Source organism: Chiloscyllium punctatum, chromosome 45 (assembly GCF_047496795.1).
Source record: "Chiloscyllium punctatum isolate Juve2018m chromosome 45, sChiPun1.3, whole genome shotgun sequence".
NCBI lineage: Eukaryota > Metazoa > Chordata > Chondrichthyes > Orectolobiformes > Hemiscylliidae > Chiloscyllium > Chiloscyllium punctatum.
The window spans coordinates 15,754,548-15,774,025 of NC_092783.1; the positions used below are offsets into that span (position 1 = coordinate 15,754,548).

A 19,478-nucleotide genomic window follows, 5' to 3' on the forward strand; every position below is an offset into this window, starting at 1 on the left:
GCAAAACAAGTCCTTCTTAAAGGCACATCTCGTAACATGCTATATTAAGCAAATAGGCATTGTTCTTGTAATTCTTTTTCAAACAAAGATGAAAATGGCTGCGAGAACTATCTTCAAAAGAAAAATGACACTCATTAAGAAAATTGCTAAAATAGCAGTATAAATCAGCTAACAAATGTAGAAACATTAAGATTTATTAATATAGTATTTTGAAGAGAAGGAAAAGATTTTATTGTTTGAGTGAAGTTATTACTAAAGAAGTGAGAGCAGTGTGAAACTATTTTGTTTCAACGCAAAACTATGTAAAACGTTGAGAGGTAAACCAGGAAAGTCTTGAATCATCCATACTGCTAAACAGGATGTAAAAGCAATGGCAAAGAAGGGGAATACAGGCTTTCCTACATTTTGAACAAAATGCTAAACTATTGTATTTCTCAAATTTAAATTTCAATAAATTTACAAGTGCCAACACTATTTTGACAACAAAAATGGGAGGATGAAAGATTTATTGACTTTTAACCTTTTATTAGAAGACATTAAGGAAAGTTCTGAAAAGAAAATCAAAATGTTAACATTAAAAAATCTTCACAAACAATGTCCTGAAGAATTAAGATTTGTTATCAATTCAACTTCATAGTTGAATCACATGATTTCTTCTGCGCCCTGTGTTTTGATTCCATCCCATTTAGTACTGCAATAATGCCACACAACACAATGGAAGGTGTTTTCAACCTAAAAGCAGAACTTTGTCATCACAAGGACTGTGCAGTGGTTATTCTTACTGACACTGAAATAATATATAATACAGAACTGAAAATGTGTTGCTGGAAATGCGCAGCAGGTCAGGCAACATCCAAGAAACAGGAGAATTGACGTTTCGGGCATAAGCCCTTCTTCAGGAATGAGGAAAGTGTGTCCAGCAGGCTAAGATAAAAGATAGGGGGAGGGACTTGGGGGAGGGGCGTTGGGAATGCTATAGGTGGAGGGAGGTCAAGGTGAGGATGATAGGCCGGAGTGGGGTGGGGGCGGAGAGATCAGGAAGAAGATTGCAGGTTAGGAAGGCAGTGCTGAATTTGAGGGATTTGACTGAGACAAGGTGGGGGGAGGGGAAATGAGGAAACTGGAGAAATCTGAGTTCATCCCTTGTGGTTGGAAGGTTCCCAGGCGGAAGATGAGGTGCTCTTCCTCCAGCTGTCGTGTTGCTATGGTCTGGCGATGGAGGAGTCCAAGGACCTGCATGTCCTTGGTGGAGTGGGAGGGGGAGTTGAAGTGTTGGGCTACGGGATGGTTGGGTTGGTTGGTCCCGGTGTCCCAGAGGTGTTCTCTGAAACGTTCCGCAAGTAGGCGGCCTGTCTCCCCAATATAGAGGAGGCCACATCGGGTGCAGCGGATGCAATAGATGATGTGTGTGGAGGTGCAGGTGAATTTGTGGCGGATATGGAAGTGTCCCTTGGGGCCTTGGAGGGAAGTGAGGGGGGAGGTGTGGGCACAAGTTTTGCATTTCCTGTGGTTGCAGGGGAAGGTGCCGGGAGTGGAGGTTGGGTCGGTGTGGGGTGTGGACCTGACGAGGAAGTCACGGAGGGAGTGGTCTTTTCGGAACGCTGGTATGGGAGGGGAGGGAAATTTGTCTCTGGTGGTGGGGTCCGTTTGGAGGTGGTGGAAATGACGGCGGATGATACGCGGGACATGGAGATTGGTGGGGTGGTAGGTGAGGACCAGTGAGGTTCTGTGGTGTGGTGGTAGGGGGAATGGGGTGGAGTCATGAGCAGGGGAGATGTGTTCAGCAGGGTTCTGGGGGGGGCGGGGATGGTGACAGTGGGATCTGTGGAGGGGGCATGTCAGCAGTATGCAGGTGAGTGGCGTTGGTGGGGCAAGAAGTGAACATGGCAGTAGAGGGGGCAGAAGTGACGTTAGCGCTGATGTGAGGGGCGGAAGTGATGTCATGTGTGGTGCATGTGAAATCTTGAGGGGCAGGAGTGGCTGCAAAAGCGGCCATGATGGGGGTGGAAGTGACGTCATCGATCGCCGTGGGGATGGTAGCTGTACCAGCCTCATGGCTAATGGCATTCAAGCAATTCCAGAGGACAGGACTTTCAAAAGCTGACTGGGGGCAAATGTTCGCAGGTAAAGGGACTGCTGGAAAATGAGAAGCCGTCAGAAATGAGAAGATGAGAGTATATTCCTGTTAGGGTGAAAGGAAAGGCTGGCAGGTATAGACAATACTGGATGACGAAAGAAATTGAGGAGAAAGTGAGGACTGCCACTGTTTAAGAAGGGTGGTAAGGACAAGCCAGGGAACTATAGACCGGTGAGCCTAATGTCAGTGGTGGGCATGTTTTTGGAGATGTACATGTATTTTGAAAAGCAAGGACTGATTAGGGATAGTCAACATGGTTTTGTGCGTGGGAAATCATGACTCACAAACTTGATTGAGTTTTTTGAAGATGTAACAAAGAGGATTGATGAGGGCAGGGCAGTAGATGTGATCTCTATGGACTTCAGTAAGGCGTTTGACAAGGTTTCCCATGGGAGACTGGTTAGCAAGCTTAGATCTAATGGAGTACAGGGAGAACTAGCCATTTGAATACAGAACTGGCTCAAAGGTAGAAGACAGAGGGTGGTGGTAGAGGGTTGTTTTTCAAATTGGAGGCCTGTGACCAGTGGAGTGCCACAAGGATCAGTGTTGGGTCCACTACTCTTCATCATTTATATAAATGATTTAGATGTGAGCATAAGAGATATAGTTAGTAAGTTTGCAGATGACACCAAAATTGGAGGTGTAGTGGACAGTGAAGAAGATTACCTCAGATTATAAGGGGATCTTGATCATATGAGCCAGTGGGCTGAGAAGTGGCAGATGGAGTTTAATTTAGATAAATGCAAGTTGCTGCATTTTGGGAAAGCAAATCTTAGCAGGACTTTATACACTTAATAGTAAGCTCCTAGGGAGTGTTGCTGAACAAAGAGACCTTGCAGGTTCATAGCTCCTTGAAAGTAGAGTCGCAGGTAGACAGGATAGTGAAGGTGTTTGGTATACTTTCCTTTATTGGTCAGAGTATTGAGTACAGGAGTTGGGAGGTCATGTTGTGGCTGTACAGGACATTGGTTAGGGCACTGTTAGAATATTCCGTGCAATTCTGGTTTCCTTCCAATCGGAAAGATGTTATGAAACTTGGAAGGGTTCAGAAAAGATTTACAAGCATGTTGCCAGGGTTGGAGGATCTGAGCTATATAGACAGGTTGAATAGGCTAGGGCTGTTTTTGCTGGCGTGTCAGAGGCTGAGGGGTGACCTTAGCGAGGTTTATAAAATCATGGATAGGATAAATAGACAAAATCTTTTCCCTGTGGTAAGGTATCCAGAATTAGAGGGCATAGGTTTAGGGTGAGAGGGGAAAGATATAAAAGAGACCGAAGGGGTAAATCTTTCATGAGGGTGGTGTGTTATGGAATGAGCTGCCAGAGGAAGTGGTGGAGGCTAGTACAATTACAAGGGGGTATATGAATAGGAAGGGTTTGGACGGAGATGGGCTTGGTGCTGACACATAGGACTAGATTGGGTTGGGATATCTGGTCGGAATGGACAAGTTGGACCGAAGGGTCTGTTCTGTGCTGTACATCTCTATGACTCTATAACTAAATGCCTACTCATCAGTGGTTAGCACTGCTGCCTTACAGCACCAGGGACCTGGGTTCGGTTCCAGCCTCAGGCGACTGTCTGTGTGGAGTTTGCACGTTCTCCCTGTGTCTGTGTGGGTTTCCTTTGAGTGCTCCGGTTTCCTCCCACAATCAAAAGATTTGCAAGTCAAGTGAATTGGCCATGCTAAATTGCCCACAGTGTTAGGTACATTAATCAGGGGTAAATATAGGGTGGGGGAATAGGTCTGGGTGGGTTACTCTTTGGAGAGCGGTGTGGACATATTGGGCCGAAGGGCCTGTTTCCATACTGTAGGGAATCTAATCGAATCATCAATAGATGTCCACCAGCTCAAATCCTGGCCACCCATGATGACAACTACAATCGAAAGCACATGATTCAATTTTCCAATGGCATCACCAATACCTGTGCCAGAACAACATCTAGGAAATGGTGGTGTTGTATTGCTCTTAACCCATTCAGGATACATGGGTTGGTTCCACGTCAGTTGCCGCAGACTCTGTGGTACAGTTCATTTTGAAATTAATCACATAATGCCTTCACTGTCTCATATATTGGGTAAGGACACCTAATTGTGGAGTCACAGTTCCAGTGACTCTGATGAACTTCTGATGAACTTTCATCTTAATGATGCGGTAGCTTAAATGCTTTCATTAATGCATTTACTACGACTTCATGTTGCACTGCTCCTTCACCTGAGCTAGTATACCCTCTCCTAATCCAGGCTGCCATATGATCAAGCACAACTCGAACAAGATATTCACTTCTGTATAAAGACAGGTTAACATATGCACTGTCACTGACAAGGCCTCCAAGAGTGATATGGATGCCATTTGGATTCCATTTGTCTTGGTAGTTTTCATTCCAGTAATGTTCCTCCCTCTTCATTTATAATTGCCTACCCACGAGTTGTTTTGCAGTCCTGCCACCATCAGCTGTGAATGATGGTGTACAACTAAGGCTAAGGCAGAGCTAAGAAATTCCACAATTAGCAGATCAGATCTGGCTGAAGATTGTTGCAAATGCTTCAACCTTACATATTGCACTGATTCACTCAGCTCCCCTCTCATTGACAATTGGGATGTTTGTGGAACCTCACCTTCTGTGACTTGTTTATCTATCACTATCGTTCACAGTTGGAGGTGGTAGGACTGCAGTGTGCAGAGCTGCTCTGTTGGCTGTGGAACTGCTGAGCGCTGTCCCTTGCTGATTATGCTGCTTGGGATGCAAGTAAACCTGTGTTGTAACTTCACTGGGTTAACACCATATTTTTAAGTATTCATGGCAATGGCTCCTGGCATACCCTCCTGCCCTCATTGACCTAGGATTGATTCCCTGATTCGATGGTAATGGCCAGGTGTGAATATGCCAGATCATGGAGTTACATGTTGTTGTGTTTGAGTACAATTCTGCTGCTGCTAATCGCCCACAGCACCTCATGTGTGCCAGTTTCATGTTACTAGATCTGTACTCATTCTATCTAATTGAGCACGATGTTAGCACCACTCAACACAATAACGGGTGTCTTCAATGTAACGCCAGAACTTTCTTTCCACACAGACTGTGCGGTGCTCACTTATCGATATGGAAATAACAATTGATGTAGAAGTGAAAACTGTCTGCATAAATGTGTTGAAATGAATAACGTCATTCTGCGATCTCAACTCTTTGTAATTTTATAAATGAATAGCACTTCATTGGAAAGTCATTGAAATTACAATTTATCCAGTTTGTCAAAGATTGATTTCCGACTGCAAACAAAAGTAGTTTAATCATTAGCAAGGTAACACTGCTTTAACTGATTATGACACTCCTTTGGAAAAAGGGAGCATTGAATCATCAACAAAAATCAACACACATTTCATAATAACAAACCATTTCCTCAGAAACACATTTGCATGTTTCAAGATTTAAATCAAGCATTACCTTGGCTTTTTTTGTGACATAACAATCTAACAATTATAACAAGAGGATCTTATTCAAGAAACATGTTTGCGAGCATTATGTCGAACTGTAGTGTGGCTGACAGTCAAAACAATCATATACACGTTCACATATAAAGTTAAAAACCTGAAAAAGGTTAAACAAGATGTGTCTGTCATATAGGAACAACGGTGGGCAAAAAAATTCAGCAGATAACAAATGGATGTACTTTTTAAATTCTCAAATATGGATGGAAAATAAATACCCAGATAATGACAACAACATACTATGAACAGTTTAAAACATTTTTTATCGGGATTCTTTTAGCAGGCTTGATGCAACTGAGTGGCTTGATAGCCGATGTCTCCATTTATAATTCCCCAACCTGCATTTCTGTCTCCTCTAATTCTTTTTCAACTTTCCCTTCAACTTCAGTTTTCCAAATATTGACTGGGAACACTATAATACAAGAACTATAGATAGTTAAGTTTTTGTCCAGTGTGTGCAGGAGGGCTTCCTGACACAGTACGTAGACAGGCCAACAAGGGGCGAAGCCGCATTAGATTCGGTACTGGGTAATGAGCCCGGCCAGGTGTTAGACTTGGAAGTAGGTGAGCTCTTTGGTGATAGTGATCACAATTCTGTTATGTTTACCTAAGTGATAGAAAGGGATAGGTGTATACCACTGGCCAAGAGTTACAGCTGGGGGAAAGGCAATTACGATGCGATTAGGCAAGATTTAGGAAGCATAGGATGGGAAAGGGAACTGCAGGGGATGGGCACATTAGAGAATGTGGAGCTACTTCAAGGAAAAGCTCCTGTGTGTCCTAGATAAGTATGTACCTGTCAGGCAGGGAGGAAGCTGTAGAGCGCGGGAGCTGTGGTTTACGAAGGAAGTGGAATCTCTGGTCAAGAGGAAGAAGAAGGCTTATGTTAGGATGAGATGTGAAGGCTCAGTTAGGGTGCTTGAGGGTTTCAAGGTAGCCAGGAAAGACCTAAAGAAAGAGCTCAGAAGAGCCAGGAGGAGACATGAGAAGTTGTTGGTGGATAGGATCATGGTAAGCCCTAAGGCTTTCTATAGGTATTTAAGGAATAAAAGAATGACGAGAGTATGATTAGGGCCAATCAAGGATAATACTGGGACGTTGTGTGTGGAGTCAGAGGAGATAGGGGAAGCACTAAATGAATATTTTTCGACAGTATTCACTCTAGAAGACGACAATGTTGTCAAGGAGAATACTGAGATACAGGCTACTAGACTAGGTGGGATTGTGGTTCACAAGAAAGAGGTGTTAGAAATCCTGCAGAGTGTGAAAATAGATAAGTCCCCTGGGCTGGATGGATTTATCCTAGGATCCTCTGGGAAGCAAGCGAGGAGATTGCCGAGCCTTTGGCATTGATCTTTAAATCGTGATTGTCTACAGGGATAGTGCCAGAAGACTGGAGGATAGCAAATGTGGTTCCCCTGTTCAAGAAGGGGAGTAGAGACAACCCAGGTAATTATAGACCAGTAAGCCTTACTTCAGTTGTTGGTAAAGTGTTGGAAAAGGTTATAAGAGAGAGGATTTATAATCATCTAGAAAAGAATAATTTGATTAGGGATAATCAGCACGGTTTTGTGGAGGGTAGGTCGTGCCTCACAAACCTTATTGAGTTTTTTGAGAAGGTGACCAAACAGGTAGATGAGAGTAAACCGGTTGGTGTGATGTATATGGATTTCAGCAAGGCGTTCGATAGGGTTCCCCACAGTAGGCTATCGTACAAAATGCGGAAGAATGGGTTTGTGGGAGATATAGCAGTTTGGATCAGTAATTGGCTTGTTGAAAGAAGACAGAGGGTGGTGGTTGATGGGAAATGTTCATCCTGGAGTCCAGTTACCAGTGGTGTACCGCAAGGGTCAGTGTTGGGTCCACTGCTGTCTGTCATTTTTATAAATGACCTGGATGAGGGTCTAGAAGGGTGGGTTAGTAAATTTGCAGATGATACTAAAGTCGGTGGAGTTGTGGATAGTGATGAAGGACGTAGTAGGTTACAGAGAGACATAGATAAGCTGCAGAGCTGGGCTGAGAGGTGGCAAATGGAATTTAATGCGGACAAGTGTGAGGTGATTCACTTTGGTCGGAGGAACAGGAATGCAAAGTACTGGGCTAATGGTAAGATTCTTGGTAGTGTAGATGAGCAGAGAGTAATCTAATCTAATCTCAGTGTCCAGGTACACAGATCCTTGAAAGTTGCCACCCAGGTTGACAGGGTTGTTAAGAAGGCATACAGTATTTTAGCTTTTATTAACAGAGGGATCGAGTTCCAGAACCATGAGGTTATTCTACAGCTGTACAAAACTCTGGTGCAGCCGCACTTGGAGTATTGTGTACAGTTCTGGTCACCGCATTACAAGAAGGATGTGGAAGTTTTGGAAAGGGTGCAGAGGAGATTTACTAGTTGTCTGGTATGGAGTAAAGGTCTTACGAGGAAAGGCTGAGGGACTTGAGGCTGTTTTTGTTGGAGAGAAGAAGGTTGAGAGGTGGCCTAATAGAGACATATAAGATAATCAGAGGGTTAGATAGGGTGGACAGGGAGAGCCTTTTTCCAAGTATGGTGACGGCGAGCACGAGGGGGCATAGCTTTAAATTGAGGGGGTGATAGATATAGGACAGATGTCAGAGGTAGTTTCTTTACTCAGGGAGTAGTAAGGGTATGGAATGCTTTGCCTGCAACGGTAGTAGATTCGCCAACTTTATGTACATTTAAGTTGTCATTGGACAGGCATATGGACGAACATGGAATAGTGTCGGTTGGATGGGCTTCAGATTGGTATGACAGGTCAGCGCAACATCAAGGGCCAAAGGGCCTGTACTGTGCTGTAATGTAATGTTCTATGTTTTTCCATTAGTTGCCCAAAGAAGTCTGTTTCGAATTGTGCTCTTCTCTCTTTGCTTGTAGCCCTCCCTCTGGATTTACTCCACTGGCTTTCACAATCTTAATTGTGAAGATCAATTTCTCTCCAGGTAACAAAATGGTTTCGCACTCGGTTCATCTGCTACTTGAGATGAGTCTCAGGTTCCTTGAGTTCAACAACTCTACAATGCTGTGTCTGGTATGTAAAACAATTTCTCCCATCATTATATTTGGCTTTGACCCGTACCTGCCCATGTGGCACAGTCGAAAGTGGCAACATGTCAGGGCAGTGCTTTCATGACTGGGAATTGTTGGGTGGAAAAGATCCTCCAGCTTTTATCTATTTCCCACTCTCCTGAGTTAATACTGCACTCGAGTGACTTTACCGTACAACGGAATGCTAATGCAGAGCATGTAGTTCAGCAATCCTCCACAAAGTGGCTTGTCTTCCCAATTAAGTAAACAGTCTTGTTGCTCATCATGGTTGATGCTCTGCTCACTTCCACAGCACACCCCAACTCCTACCATGTCAGAGTTTTATAGAGTCATTGAATCATTTACAGCACAAAGGAGTCCTTTTGGTCCATTATTTACACACTGCTCATCAAACATTCATATCCCCATCCCATGTTTCAGCACTTTGCCCATATGCTCTGGCATTCCAAGCCTTCATCTATTAATATAGAAAAGTCTGAGCGGTTGTGCCTCTACCTCCCTTCAGGGCAATGGGTTCCTCATATCCACAACCCTCTCTGTGGAAAGATTTTTCCTCCTTTCCCCTCCAAATGTCCTGCTGATTACTGACCTTTCTACTAAAGGGAACAATTGTCCCTATCTACCATCGGAACATTGCACACTTCAGTCAGGTTGACACTTCATTTTTAGAGGTAACAAGAATGACTGCAGATGCTGGAATCCAGATTCTGGATTAGTGGTGCTGGAAGAGCACAGCAGTTCAGGCAGCATCCAAGTAGCTTCGAAATCGACGTTTCGGGCAAAAGCCCTTCATCAGGAATAAAGGCAATGAGCCTGAAGCGTGGAGAGATAAGCTAGAGGATGGTGGGGCTGGGGAGAAAGTAGCATAGAGTACAATGGGTGAGTGGGGGAGGGGATGAAGGTGATAGGTCAGGGAGGAGAGAGTGGAGTGGATAGGTGGAAAAGGAGATAGGCAGGTAGGACAAGTCCGGACAAGTCCGGACAAGTCATGGAGACAGTGCTGAGCTGGAAGTTTGGAACTAGGGTGAGGTGGGGGAGGGGGAAATGAGGAAACTGTTGAAGTCCACATTGATGCCCTGGGGTTGAAGTGTTCCAAGGTGGAAAGTGAGGTGTTCTTCCTCCAGGCATCTGGTGGTGAGGGAGCGGCGGTGAAGGAGGCTCAGGACCTCCATGCCCTCGGCAGAGTGGGAGGGGGAGTCGAAATGTTGGGCCACGGGGCGGTGTGATTGATTGGTGCGGGTGTCCCAGAGATGTTCCCTAAAGCACTCTGCTAGGAGGCGCCCAGTCTCCCCAATGTAGAGGAGACCGCATCGGGAGCAACGGATACAATAAATGATATTAGTGGATGTGCAAGTAAAACTTTGATGGATTTGGAAGGCTCCTTTAGGGCTTTGGATAGAGGTGAGGGAGGAGGTGTGGGCGCAGGTTTTACAGTTCCTGTGGTGGCAGGGGAAGGTGCCAGGCTGGGAGGGTGGGTCGTAGGGGAGCGTGGATCTGACCAGGTAGTCATGGAGGAAACGGTCTTTGCGGAAGGTGGAAAGGGGTGGGGAGGGAAATATATCCCTGGTGGTGGGGTCTTTTTGGAGATGGCGGAAATGTTGGCGGATGATTTGGTTTATGTGTAGGTTGGTAGGGTGGAAGGTGAGCACCAGGGGCATTCTGTCCTTGTTACGGTTGGAGGGGTGGGGTCTGAGGGTGGAGGTGCGGGATGTGGATGAGATGCGTTGGAGGGCATCTTTAACCATGTGGGAAGGGAAATTACGGTCTCTAAAGAAGGAGGCCATCTGGTGTGTTCTGTGGTGGAACTGGTCCTCCTGGGAGCAGATACGGCAGAGGCGGAGAAATTGGGAATACGGGATGGCATTTTTGCAAGAGGTAGGGTGGGAAGAGGTGTAATCCAGGTAGCTGTGGGAGTTGGTGGGTTTGTAAAAAATGTCAGTGTCAAGTCGGTCGTCATTAATGGAGATGGTGAAGTTGATGAATTGCTCAACCTCCTCACGGGAGCACGAGGTGGCGCCAATGCAGTCATCAGTGTAGCGGAGGAAGAGGTGGGGAGTGGTGCCGGTGTAATTATGGAAGATCGACTGCTCTACGTAGCCAACAAAGAGACAGGCATAGCTGGGGCCCATATGTGTGCCCATGGCTACCCCTTTGGTCTGGAGGAAGTGGGAGGATTCAAAGGAGAAATTGTTAAGGGTGAGGACCAGTTCAACCAAACGAATGAGAGTGGCAGTGGAAGGGTACTGTTGGGGATGTTTGGAGAGGAAAAAACGGAGGGCTTGGAAGCCCTGGTCATGGCGGATGGAGGTGTAGAGGGATTGGATATCCATGGTGAAGATGAGGCATTGGGGGCCGGGGAAACAGAAGTCTTGGAGGAGGTGGAGGGCGTGGGTGGTGTCTCGAACGTATGTGGGGGGTTCCTGGACTAGGGGGGATAGGACAGTGTCGAGGTAGTAGAGATGAGTTCAGTGGGGCAGGAACATGGTAAGGCAATGTGTCGGCCAGGGTGGTCAGGCTTGTGGATCTTGGGAAGGAGGTATAACCGGGTAGTACGGGGTTCCCAGACTATGAGGTTGGAAGCTGTGGGTGGGAGATCTCCTGAGGTGATGAGGGTCTGTATGGTCTGGGAGATGATGGTTTGGTGATGGGGGGTGGGGTCTTCCGCCTCAGAACACTTCAACCCCAGGGCATCAATGTGGACTTCAACAGTTTCCTCATTTCCCCTTCCCCCACCTCACCCTAGTTCCAAACTTCCAGCTCAGTAACTGTCCCCATGACTTGTCCGGACTTGTCCTACCTGCCTATCTCCTTTTCCACCTATCCACTCCACCCTCTCCTCCCTTAACCATCACCTTCATCCCCTCCTCCCTCACCCATTGTACTCTATGCTACTTTCTCCCCACCCCCACCCTCCTCTAGCTTATCTCTCCACGCTTCAGGCCCACTGCCTTTATTCCTGATGAAGGGCTTTTGCCCAAAACGTCAATTTCGCTCCACCTCATTTTTAGGTATGCCCAGTGCTGCTCCTGGCATGCCCTCCTGCACTCTCCATTGACCCAGGGTTGATCCCCTGGCTTGATCGTAATGGTTGAGTGGGGGAAATGCTGGGCGATGACGTTGCAGTTTGTGTTTGACTACAATTCTGCTGCTGCTGCTAAAAGTCCACAGGTTCAGTCTGTCAGCTATGTCCTTTATGACCTGTCCAGCTCAGTTAGTAATGCCAGCTGCTGAGGCAGTCCTGGTGATGGACATTGACACCCTCCCATCCAGCCAAGGTTCTGTGACATTGTTGTCCCCAATTCTTCTTCAAAATGGAGTACAGCATGGAGGATAATTCGTGATTCGTGAGCTCAGAGAGGGTTGAAAGGTGCAGACTGCACTTGGTATTCAACAGAAGATTTCCTGTCCACATTTGGCCTGATGCTATGATACCTAATGAGACCAGAGTTAATGTTAACAACTCTCAATACATCTGTCCTTTCGATGGGATGGGAAACGTGCGGGGCTGATGCAATTTCAGTTTCTTGCAGCTTTTCAGCAAAGAAGTGAGCATTACTTGACGTAAATTAAAGTTCTCTTAACTTGCAGAAAAAAAAGATTTCTCCCTGTGTACTTGTGAACATGGAAAAGACGCAGTGCCATTCACAGGGAGAAAACTGGGTTAGTAAGAGATGCCAATTAGATGCCATGCTGGCCCAGAGAATGAAAGGATTAAAATCAGGGTCGGCATAAACCATTGAGGAAAAATCTGGTATGATCACTTCTAGGAGGAACAGGAAATAATGGCCAGACGTTAAACACCTGAACTACAACTGGTGGCAAAGTTGGGCCAACCAGGTTAATTATCAGTAGAGAAAATTCAAAATAACAGGATCACTGCCAACAATTCATATGCATTTAGGATCCTGCATTTAGCATTGCCAGTTAGGGAACTGACCATATTGGGTGCAAAAGCAAGGTGGAAGTCAATGACGATTTGAAGTACAGCAGTTGTGTCTGAAATTCGCCTCAGGGTTAGATTCAACATCAGTATGGTGAACATTCAAATTCGCAGCAGAACGTCACTGATGGCAAGTGTACAGAGACTGTGCTAAGGCTGAAGGGAAAGGCTTTGGTATTCTCAATGTTTAACTGAAAGAAATTACACCTCATTTGTAGTTAATTCAATAAGTTATCAGTTTTGGTTCTTTGCAGTATCAAGTAAATGTGACTTCTGACAACGCACATTGACAAAGGCAACGAGTGACAGGCAATAAATGCTGGCCAGTTAGCGATGCACATGTCCCACAGGTGACTGAAAGAGAAATCCACAAGTAAATGCTGAACTCATTGTCTGACACCACACAATAATATGGTAGTATGATGATGGCTCAGTGGTTAGCACTGCTGCCTCACAGTACCAGGGACCAGGGCACAATTCCAGTGACTGTGTGGAGTCCTCCATAAGATCATATGACATCGGAGCTGAAATTAGGCCATTCGGCCCACTGAGCTCACTCTGCCAATCAATCATGGCTGATCAGTTTTTCAATCCCGTTTTCCTGCTTTCTCCTTGGAACATTTGATCCCCTTGGCAATCAAGAACTTATCTTTCTCTGTTTAAATATACTCAATGACCTTTTGTCCACAGCCTTCTGTGGCAATGAATTCCACAAGTTCACTACTCTCTGGCTAAAGAAGTTTCTACTTATCTCCAATATAAAAGGTCTTCTCTTTACTTTAAGGCTCTGCCCTCAGGTTCTCATCTCTCTAACCAATGGAAACATCTTCCGAACGTGCACTCTGTCCAGGCCGTTCAGTATTCTGTAAGTTTTAATCAGATTCCCTCTCATCCTTCTAAATTCTGTCGAATATAGTTCCAGAGTCCTCAAACATTCCGCACATGATAAGCCTTTCACTCCTGTGATTATTCTTGTGAATCTCCTCTGGACCTGCTCCAGGGCCAGTACATCTTTCCTGAGGTATAGGATCCAAAGTTGCTAACAATACTCTAAATGTAGTCTGACCAGAGCCTTATAAAGCCTCAGAAGTACATACCTGCTTTTATATTCTAGTTCTCTCAAGACGAATGACAACATTGTATTTGCGTTCCTAAACACCGACTGAACCTGTAAGGTTACCTTAAGAGAAATCTGGACTAGGAATCCCAAATCTCTTTCCACTTCTGATTTTTGTATTTCCTCCCAATTTAGAAAATACCCCATGCCTCTATTTGTTCTATCATGTCTGTATAGACTTCTGCTGGGTGCTCCGCTTTCCTCAGTAGTCGAAAGAGGAGTAGGTTAGATGGATTGGCCATGCTAAATTGTCCATAGTGTCCAGGAACATGCAGGCTCGGTGGATTTGCCATGCTACATGTGGGCTTATGGGGATAGAGTACAGAGCTGAGTCTGGGTGGGATGCTCTTCTGAGGGTTGGTGTTGTTTCACTGAGCCCAATTGGCTCTTTCCCCATGGTAGGGATTCTATGAAATCTCCAAAGGCAATAAACCAACACACTGGTTGGAGAGTTTCTGAAAGCTCATGCTCACCCTCTTAAGATCAATTAGAGAATGACAATAAATGCTTACCTAACCAGTAACACCCACAAACTGAAACAGATTTTTTAAAATGCTGAATATGGTGAAATGCCCAGTATTTGCACAGTGATTGGCTGAATGATCATTCTCATAGCCACTGTGAAACATATATTAAGGAGCAGCTGAGTCTCAGTTTTTACCTCAAACAGAGTCATAACATCGCAGCGATACCTCCAAGAGCCAGGTAAGATTCAAATAACTAATTCTTCACTTCTTTTGTAATTTGTATAAACTCTAAGTGAGTGTGAGATGAAGCATATCTCCATTATCAGAGTTTGGCTTGCAATAAGATGTGAGATTGTGATTTCCTAATCAGACTTCTGTCAAATACAATCATGCTACTTGATGTGGCTTTGAGGAATGGCACTCTCCGTTAGTGCAGGGTCATGGGTAGAACTATTCTCAAACTTTTTCAGTTGCAAGGATGGCTAATATTTCTGGTACAAATTTCTGGTACAGGGACATACTTGGGGTTCTAATCATCTAAGCTTATCTGGGAATCTCCTGAAATTTCCCACAAGGTCTTCTCGATTTCCACTACAAATTCCCTTTCCCTTTTATTTTGGAGAATCTTTACGATCTGTTCCACTTGCACCTCCTCCATTTCTCCTACTGGGAACAGCTCAGGTTCAGCCTGGTCTGTGCGTTTAGAAAGTTATCCACCCAACTGGACTGCCAGTTCAAACTGAATGTGTTCCTCATATCTTTGTCTCGGACACTCCACACTCCCTCCAAAGGCAGCTGAAACATCCAAACAAAATGCAAACCTTTTTTTCAAATCCAAGTAAAATTGGAAACAAACTTCACAATGATTATTGACTTTTCTAATGCCCAGTTTAGTTAACAGTAATAAACAGAAAAGGTGAAAGAAAAGGAAACAAATACATTTTTATTTGTTCATGAATGATTGCAGCGGGCTCTTCATTTCAAATCTTAAATTTCTGAAGATTCCAGAACAGTGCAGAGTTCACAACCCCGATCATCAGGGAATAATTTAATTATTTGAGGCGGCACGGTGGCTCAGTGGTTAGCACTGCTGCCTCACAGCGCCAGGGACCCGGTTCGATTCCAGCCTCGGGCGTCTGTCTGTGTGGAGTTTGCACATTCTCCCCGTGTCTGTGTGGGTTCCCTCTGGGTGCTCCAGTTTCCTCCCACAGTCCAAAGATGTGCAGGTTAGGTGAATTGGTCATGCTAAATTGCCCATAGAGTTTGATGCATTAATTAGGGGGGATGGGTTACTCTTCGGAAAGTCGGTGTGGACTAGTTGGGCCGAAGAGCCTGTTTCCACGCTGTAGGGAATTTAATCTAATTTAGTCTATGTGGATGCCAGGACATTGAGTGAATATAAGGAGAAGACAGACATATTTTTCATTAGTAATGGGTTGAAGGGTTATGGGGAACAGGCAGGAAAGGGTAAATGAAGCCAAAGTGAGATCAATCTTGATTGTATAGAATGTCAAAGGAGGCTTGAGGAGCTGAATTGCCTATTGCCAGTTCTTACAACTTTTAAAGCTGCTTTTGTTCTTGAAAATAACTTTACATTCTCATTTACAGAATGGGAAACGCCTCAACAAACTTTTCAAACACTGGAAATATAACTGTCAGAGCAAGCCCAAATGCAGGTCTTCGTCAGGCAAGCCCAGTGTAAGTGTGTTCTACATATTTGCCTCCAACGTAGTATCATTCTTTACGGTTAACCAAGTGACAAGGTTTCAGTCAAGTTTCTTCAGCTGTTGTATTTTCACTGTCCCCTTGTCCAAGTTTAATCCTTCAAATGATTGATTATCTGAACAGCAAAAAAAGTTTGCTTATTGACTATTCTTAAGTCAAATTTATTGTTTGTGGGTTTGCACAAAGATTAGGTGTGGGCTCCCTTTATCCTATTGTTTCCTTCCAGTCTACAATTCCAAGATGTGATATTCAACAGTAAATGGAATTTCTACGTTGAGGAAAAATTACTTGCTATCTGTTAATGGTGCAACAATGTGTTTTACATCAATGCCAATGATAAGAATTGGCCTGATGAAGGAGCGGCGCTCCAAAAGCTAGTGCTTCCAATTAAACCTATTGGACTATAACCTGGTGCTGTGTGATTTTTAACTTTGTATCCCCTGCAAAGCTCATGAACAGGAATGTGTTTATATTGGAATAAAGAGAAAAAAAGAGAATTGGAACTCTGCAACTAAAGGAAATTGGTCAACATGGAGGCCAAAGAAGCTGCATATATGTAAAAGACCTAATCAGGGACTAGCTAATTGGGACTTTTGAGATAGGCCTGAGATTCAATTTGTCCTCTGCGGTTAAAAAGGTATGTCAAAGCAGTTCAGCTTGAAATCATCACAACAGCTCACAAGAACATCAATGAAGTAGAAAAAAAGACAATATTTAAAATGAGTGACAGGGAAGTGCTGATTAGTTGGCTGAGTCCATTTACCAGTAGTGATTATTGGTTAATCACCAGGACAAAGTATCCAGGCTGATTTCATCCTGTGCTGAAAAATGTGTTGCTGGAAAAGCGCAGCAGGTCAGGCAGCATCCAAGAAGCAGGAGAATTGACGTTTCGGGCATAAACCCTTCTTCAGGCCTGAAACGTTGATTCTCCTGCTCCTTGGATGCTGCCTGACCTGCTGCGCCTTTCCAGCAACACATTTTTCAGCTCTGATTTCCAGCATCTACAGTCCTCACTTTCTGCTAGTTGATTTCATCCTGTTCCAGGACAAGGACAGTTGTTGCACCCTTGTCTGTCCTAATTGAGGTCAGCTCTCTCAATACCAATGTGTATCATACCATGGCTCACTTTTACACTGGTCAGTGCTTTCATACACGTATCCATCAGGTAGGGTCGAACATAATGTTGAACATATTCCTGGAGATTTCATCACACGACTGCAGCCTTCATATGCCTATCCGCACTGTTCTAAAGCTGGTGCCTGTGCTGGTCAAAGTTCACATCACACAAAGAGTTCGCAACTCCACAGTCAGCAAGCCTTCCTTCCCAATTTGATTTGATGTTTTTCTTTGAGAGTTAACTTGTGTTCTCTTTTACAGCCAACAAGCAGCTGACAAGACTGCCTGCATTTATATCAAAAATGATACAAACAACATCGAGCTGACTGACCCAGAGTATGTACGCTTTCTACCTTGCTGCATTCTTGTTGTAAAAAGCATAAATAAAGAAGAAATAATCAGATCAATTTGGTACAAAGTCCTTCAGATCTGCAAGGTCTTAACTTTGATTCCCTGCATGGAGACATTTCATTAACTTCAGCCAGAGCAGTGGTCTGTGTGTGCGCCAAGGGATTTCAGTGTTGCTCATTGAAGGAGGAGCTGATCTGTTGTTAAGTCTGGAAAGCTAGTGCATCCAAATAAACTTGTTTGACTATAGCCTAGTGCTGTGCGAAAATCAAACACGATTAACATTGGACATGACAAAGCAATATCATATGAGCTCAAACACTCCTTGGCATTTGAGTAATTTTAGCCCCAGATATCCATGGGAGTACTTTTAGATGGAAAGTGTCCAGACTTTTGCTAAAGCAGAATGTTTGCCATGAATATCAACCTGACTAATATCAATTCTTGGGATTGGAGATATATGACTGAATTTGTTTGGTGCTCCCGAAATTAAGATTAGGGGTCACATGCAACATTGGTGGGATACAGCTTTTGTTTCATCGCTCATTTTCTGTACCAGAATCAATATCCTTTAGATGAATTGTAGTGCGAAGTGTTAACCTTTTACAATTTGCAAGTTGACTATGATGGCCTATTCTTCAGGCATCTCAACTACCCAGAACAGATGAGGACAAGAGCAGGATTGACTTCATTACCACAATCCATGCACCCAACTCAACATGAATCTTGTCTCATGTTCCTCACTGTCCTGCTACAAGAACAGCAACATTACTCAATGGAATTCCTCTGAATTCTCTAATTGAAACAATATAAGCTAATCAATTAATGTCTTTTCTTGTTTGCAGACATTTCATTGTGAAAGGTAAATTATTGTCAACACTGGAGAATGTTGAAAAAGGCAAAGAAAAGACAATTTCCTTCATGGAAGGATCAGAAGAAGGTTGTGCTGGGATCCTTGGGTACCAATGTGGTGACAACCAACTGCTGGTACTCTTCTACAAACCATCCACCTACAGTGATACAGATCCTCCAGTGTGTGTTTTGAGTATTCAAGATAAGAAAGTAACACTGAATGAGAATCTGTACAAAACTATGCTTCAGGAAGAGCCATCCTCAAGCACGACGTCCAAGAAATCAATCAGAGAAATAGAGTATCTGCAGATCCTGAAGGTTAAAAATCTCCAAATCACTTGTATGTTGGAGGGTACTGATGCTATAAGTGTAACCATCAAAAATGAGAAAAGCCACAAATAACCAACATTGTTACTTTCTGTGTTGAGTCACTTAAAACATTCAACAGTCAGTGCATTGCCTCATTAATTCAGACTCTCAATAAAAAAATTATCAGTTAAACATGTGTGCATGTTCATGTGTTGTCTGTAAGTTTCAGTGTTACCTTAAGCTATTCTCATGCAAAACTCTCTCCTGTTTTAATTTGATCAAGTCCAAAATTTCAATATACTTTCCGATACACAAATATTTGCTCTGCTGTCCTTTTCAAAGACTGAAATACATCAGAACTTGAAGGACAATTGTGTAATATTTCTATGGAAAGACCAGCTGCAGGGTTAAAGGAACAATCTTTGACATCCATGGGACAGCTCACCTGAAAGACAGAATCTCCACTCTATTGTAGTGTCAACCTCGGTTTTGTAGTCAATTCTGAATGGATCTAGAACCTACAATATTCCGGCACGCAGGCAAGCACACTACAGCAACATTTGACACCCAATGATATCCAGGAACAAAAATAAATGTGCCAAATTGGCATAAATTAGCATCATAAGGATAGAAATTGATAATATAATTCAGCTGTTAAGTTTTTCTCAAGGTGTAATTGGCTCAGAAGAGAAAGACAAAAGTATTGAAAATAATATAACTGTTTTTCAGGTTTTTGTGAAGATTTGTAGCTCAGATCATGGATATGGTTGTTGGTTTGATCACCGAGGCTGGCAAGTTGTCATACCCAACTTTGGTCACCGTGCTCGGTAATATCATCTGTGCGACCTCTGTGAAGCGATGTTGTAATATCCCGCTTGATATTTGTATGATCTGGTCTGTGAAGGAGGATGATG

The 19,478-nt window shown here is 44.0% G+C and overlaps 2 protein-coding genes across 2 annotated transcripts in view; one reads left to right on the forward strand and one right to left on the reverse strand.

The window, feature by feature from the left end:
• The window catches only part of LOC140467183 (5' exonuclease Apollo-like), a 191,327-nt gene that overhangs the window by 113,945 nt on the left and 57,904 nt on the right, over positions 1-19,478 (reverse strand). The gene's annotated exons all lie outside the window — the stretch shown is intronic.
• On the forward strand, positions 11,802-18,745 carry LOC140467063 (uncharacterized). Its single transcript, XM_072563123.1, has 5 exons — positions 11,802-11,900; positions 14,325-14,452; positions 15,823-15,912; positions 17,317-17,391; positions 18,249-18,745. Exons 1-5 carry the CDS (start codon positions 11,802-11,804, stop codon positions 18,655-18,657), a joined length of 801 nt encoding a protein of 266 aa, XP_072419224.1. The 3' UTR covers positions 18,658-18,745.

Bases quoted from the DNA above. Each gene is read 5' to 3' on its own strand.
- LOC140467063 (XM_072563123.1), top strand. From the start codon at position 11,802: ATGACGTTGCAGTTTGTGTTTGACTACAATTCTGCTGCTGCTGCTAAA. The intron at 11,901-14,324 runs GTTAGTAATGCC...TGAAATGCCCAG, and splicing joins TTTATGACCTGTCCAGCTCA to TATTTGCACAGTGATTGGCT. The intron at 14,453-15,822 runs GTAAGATTCAAA...TCTCATTTACAG, and splicing joins GCGATACCTCCAAGAGCCAG to AATGGGAAACGCCTCAACAA.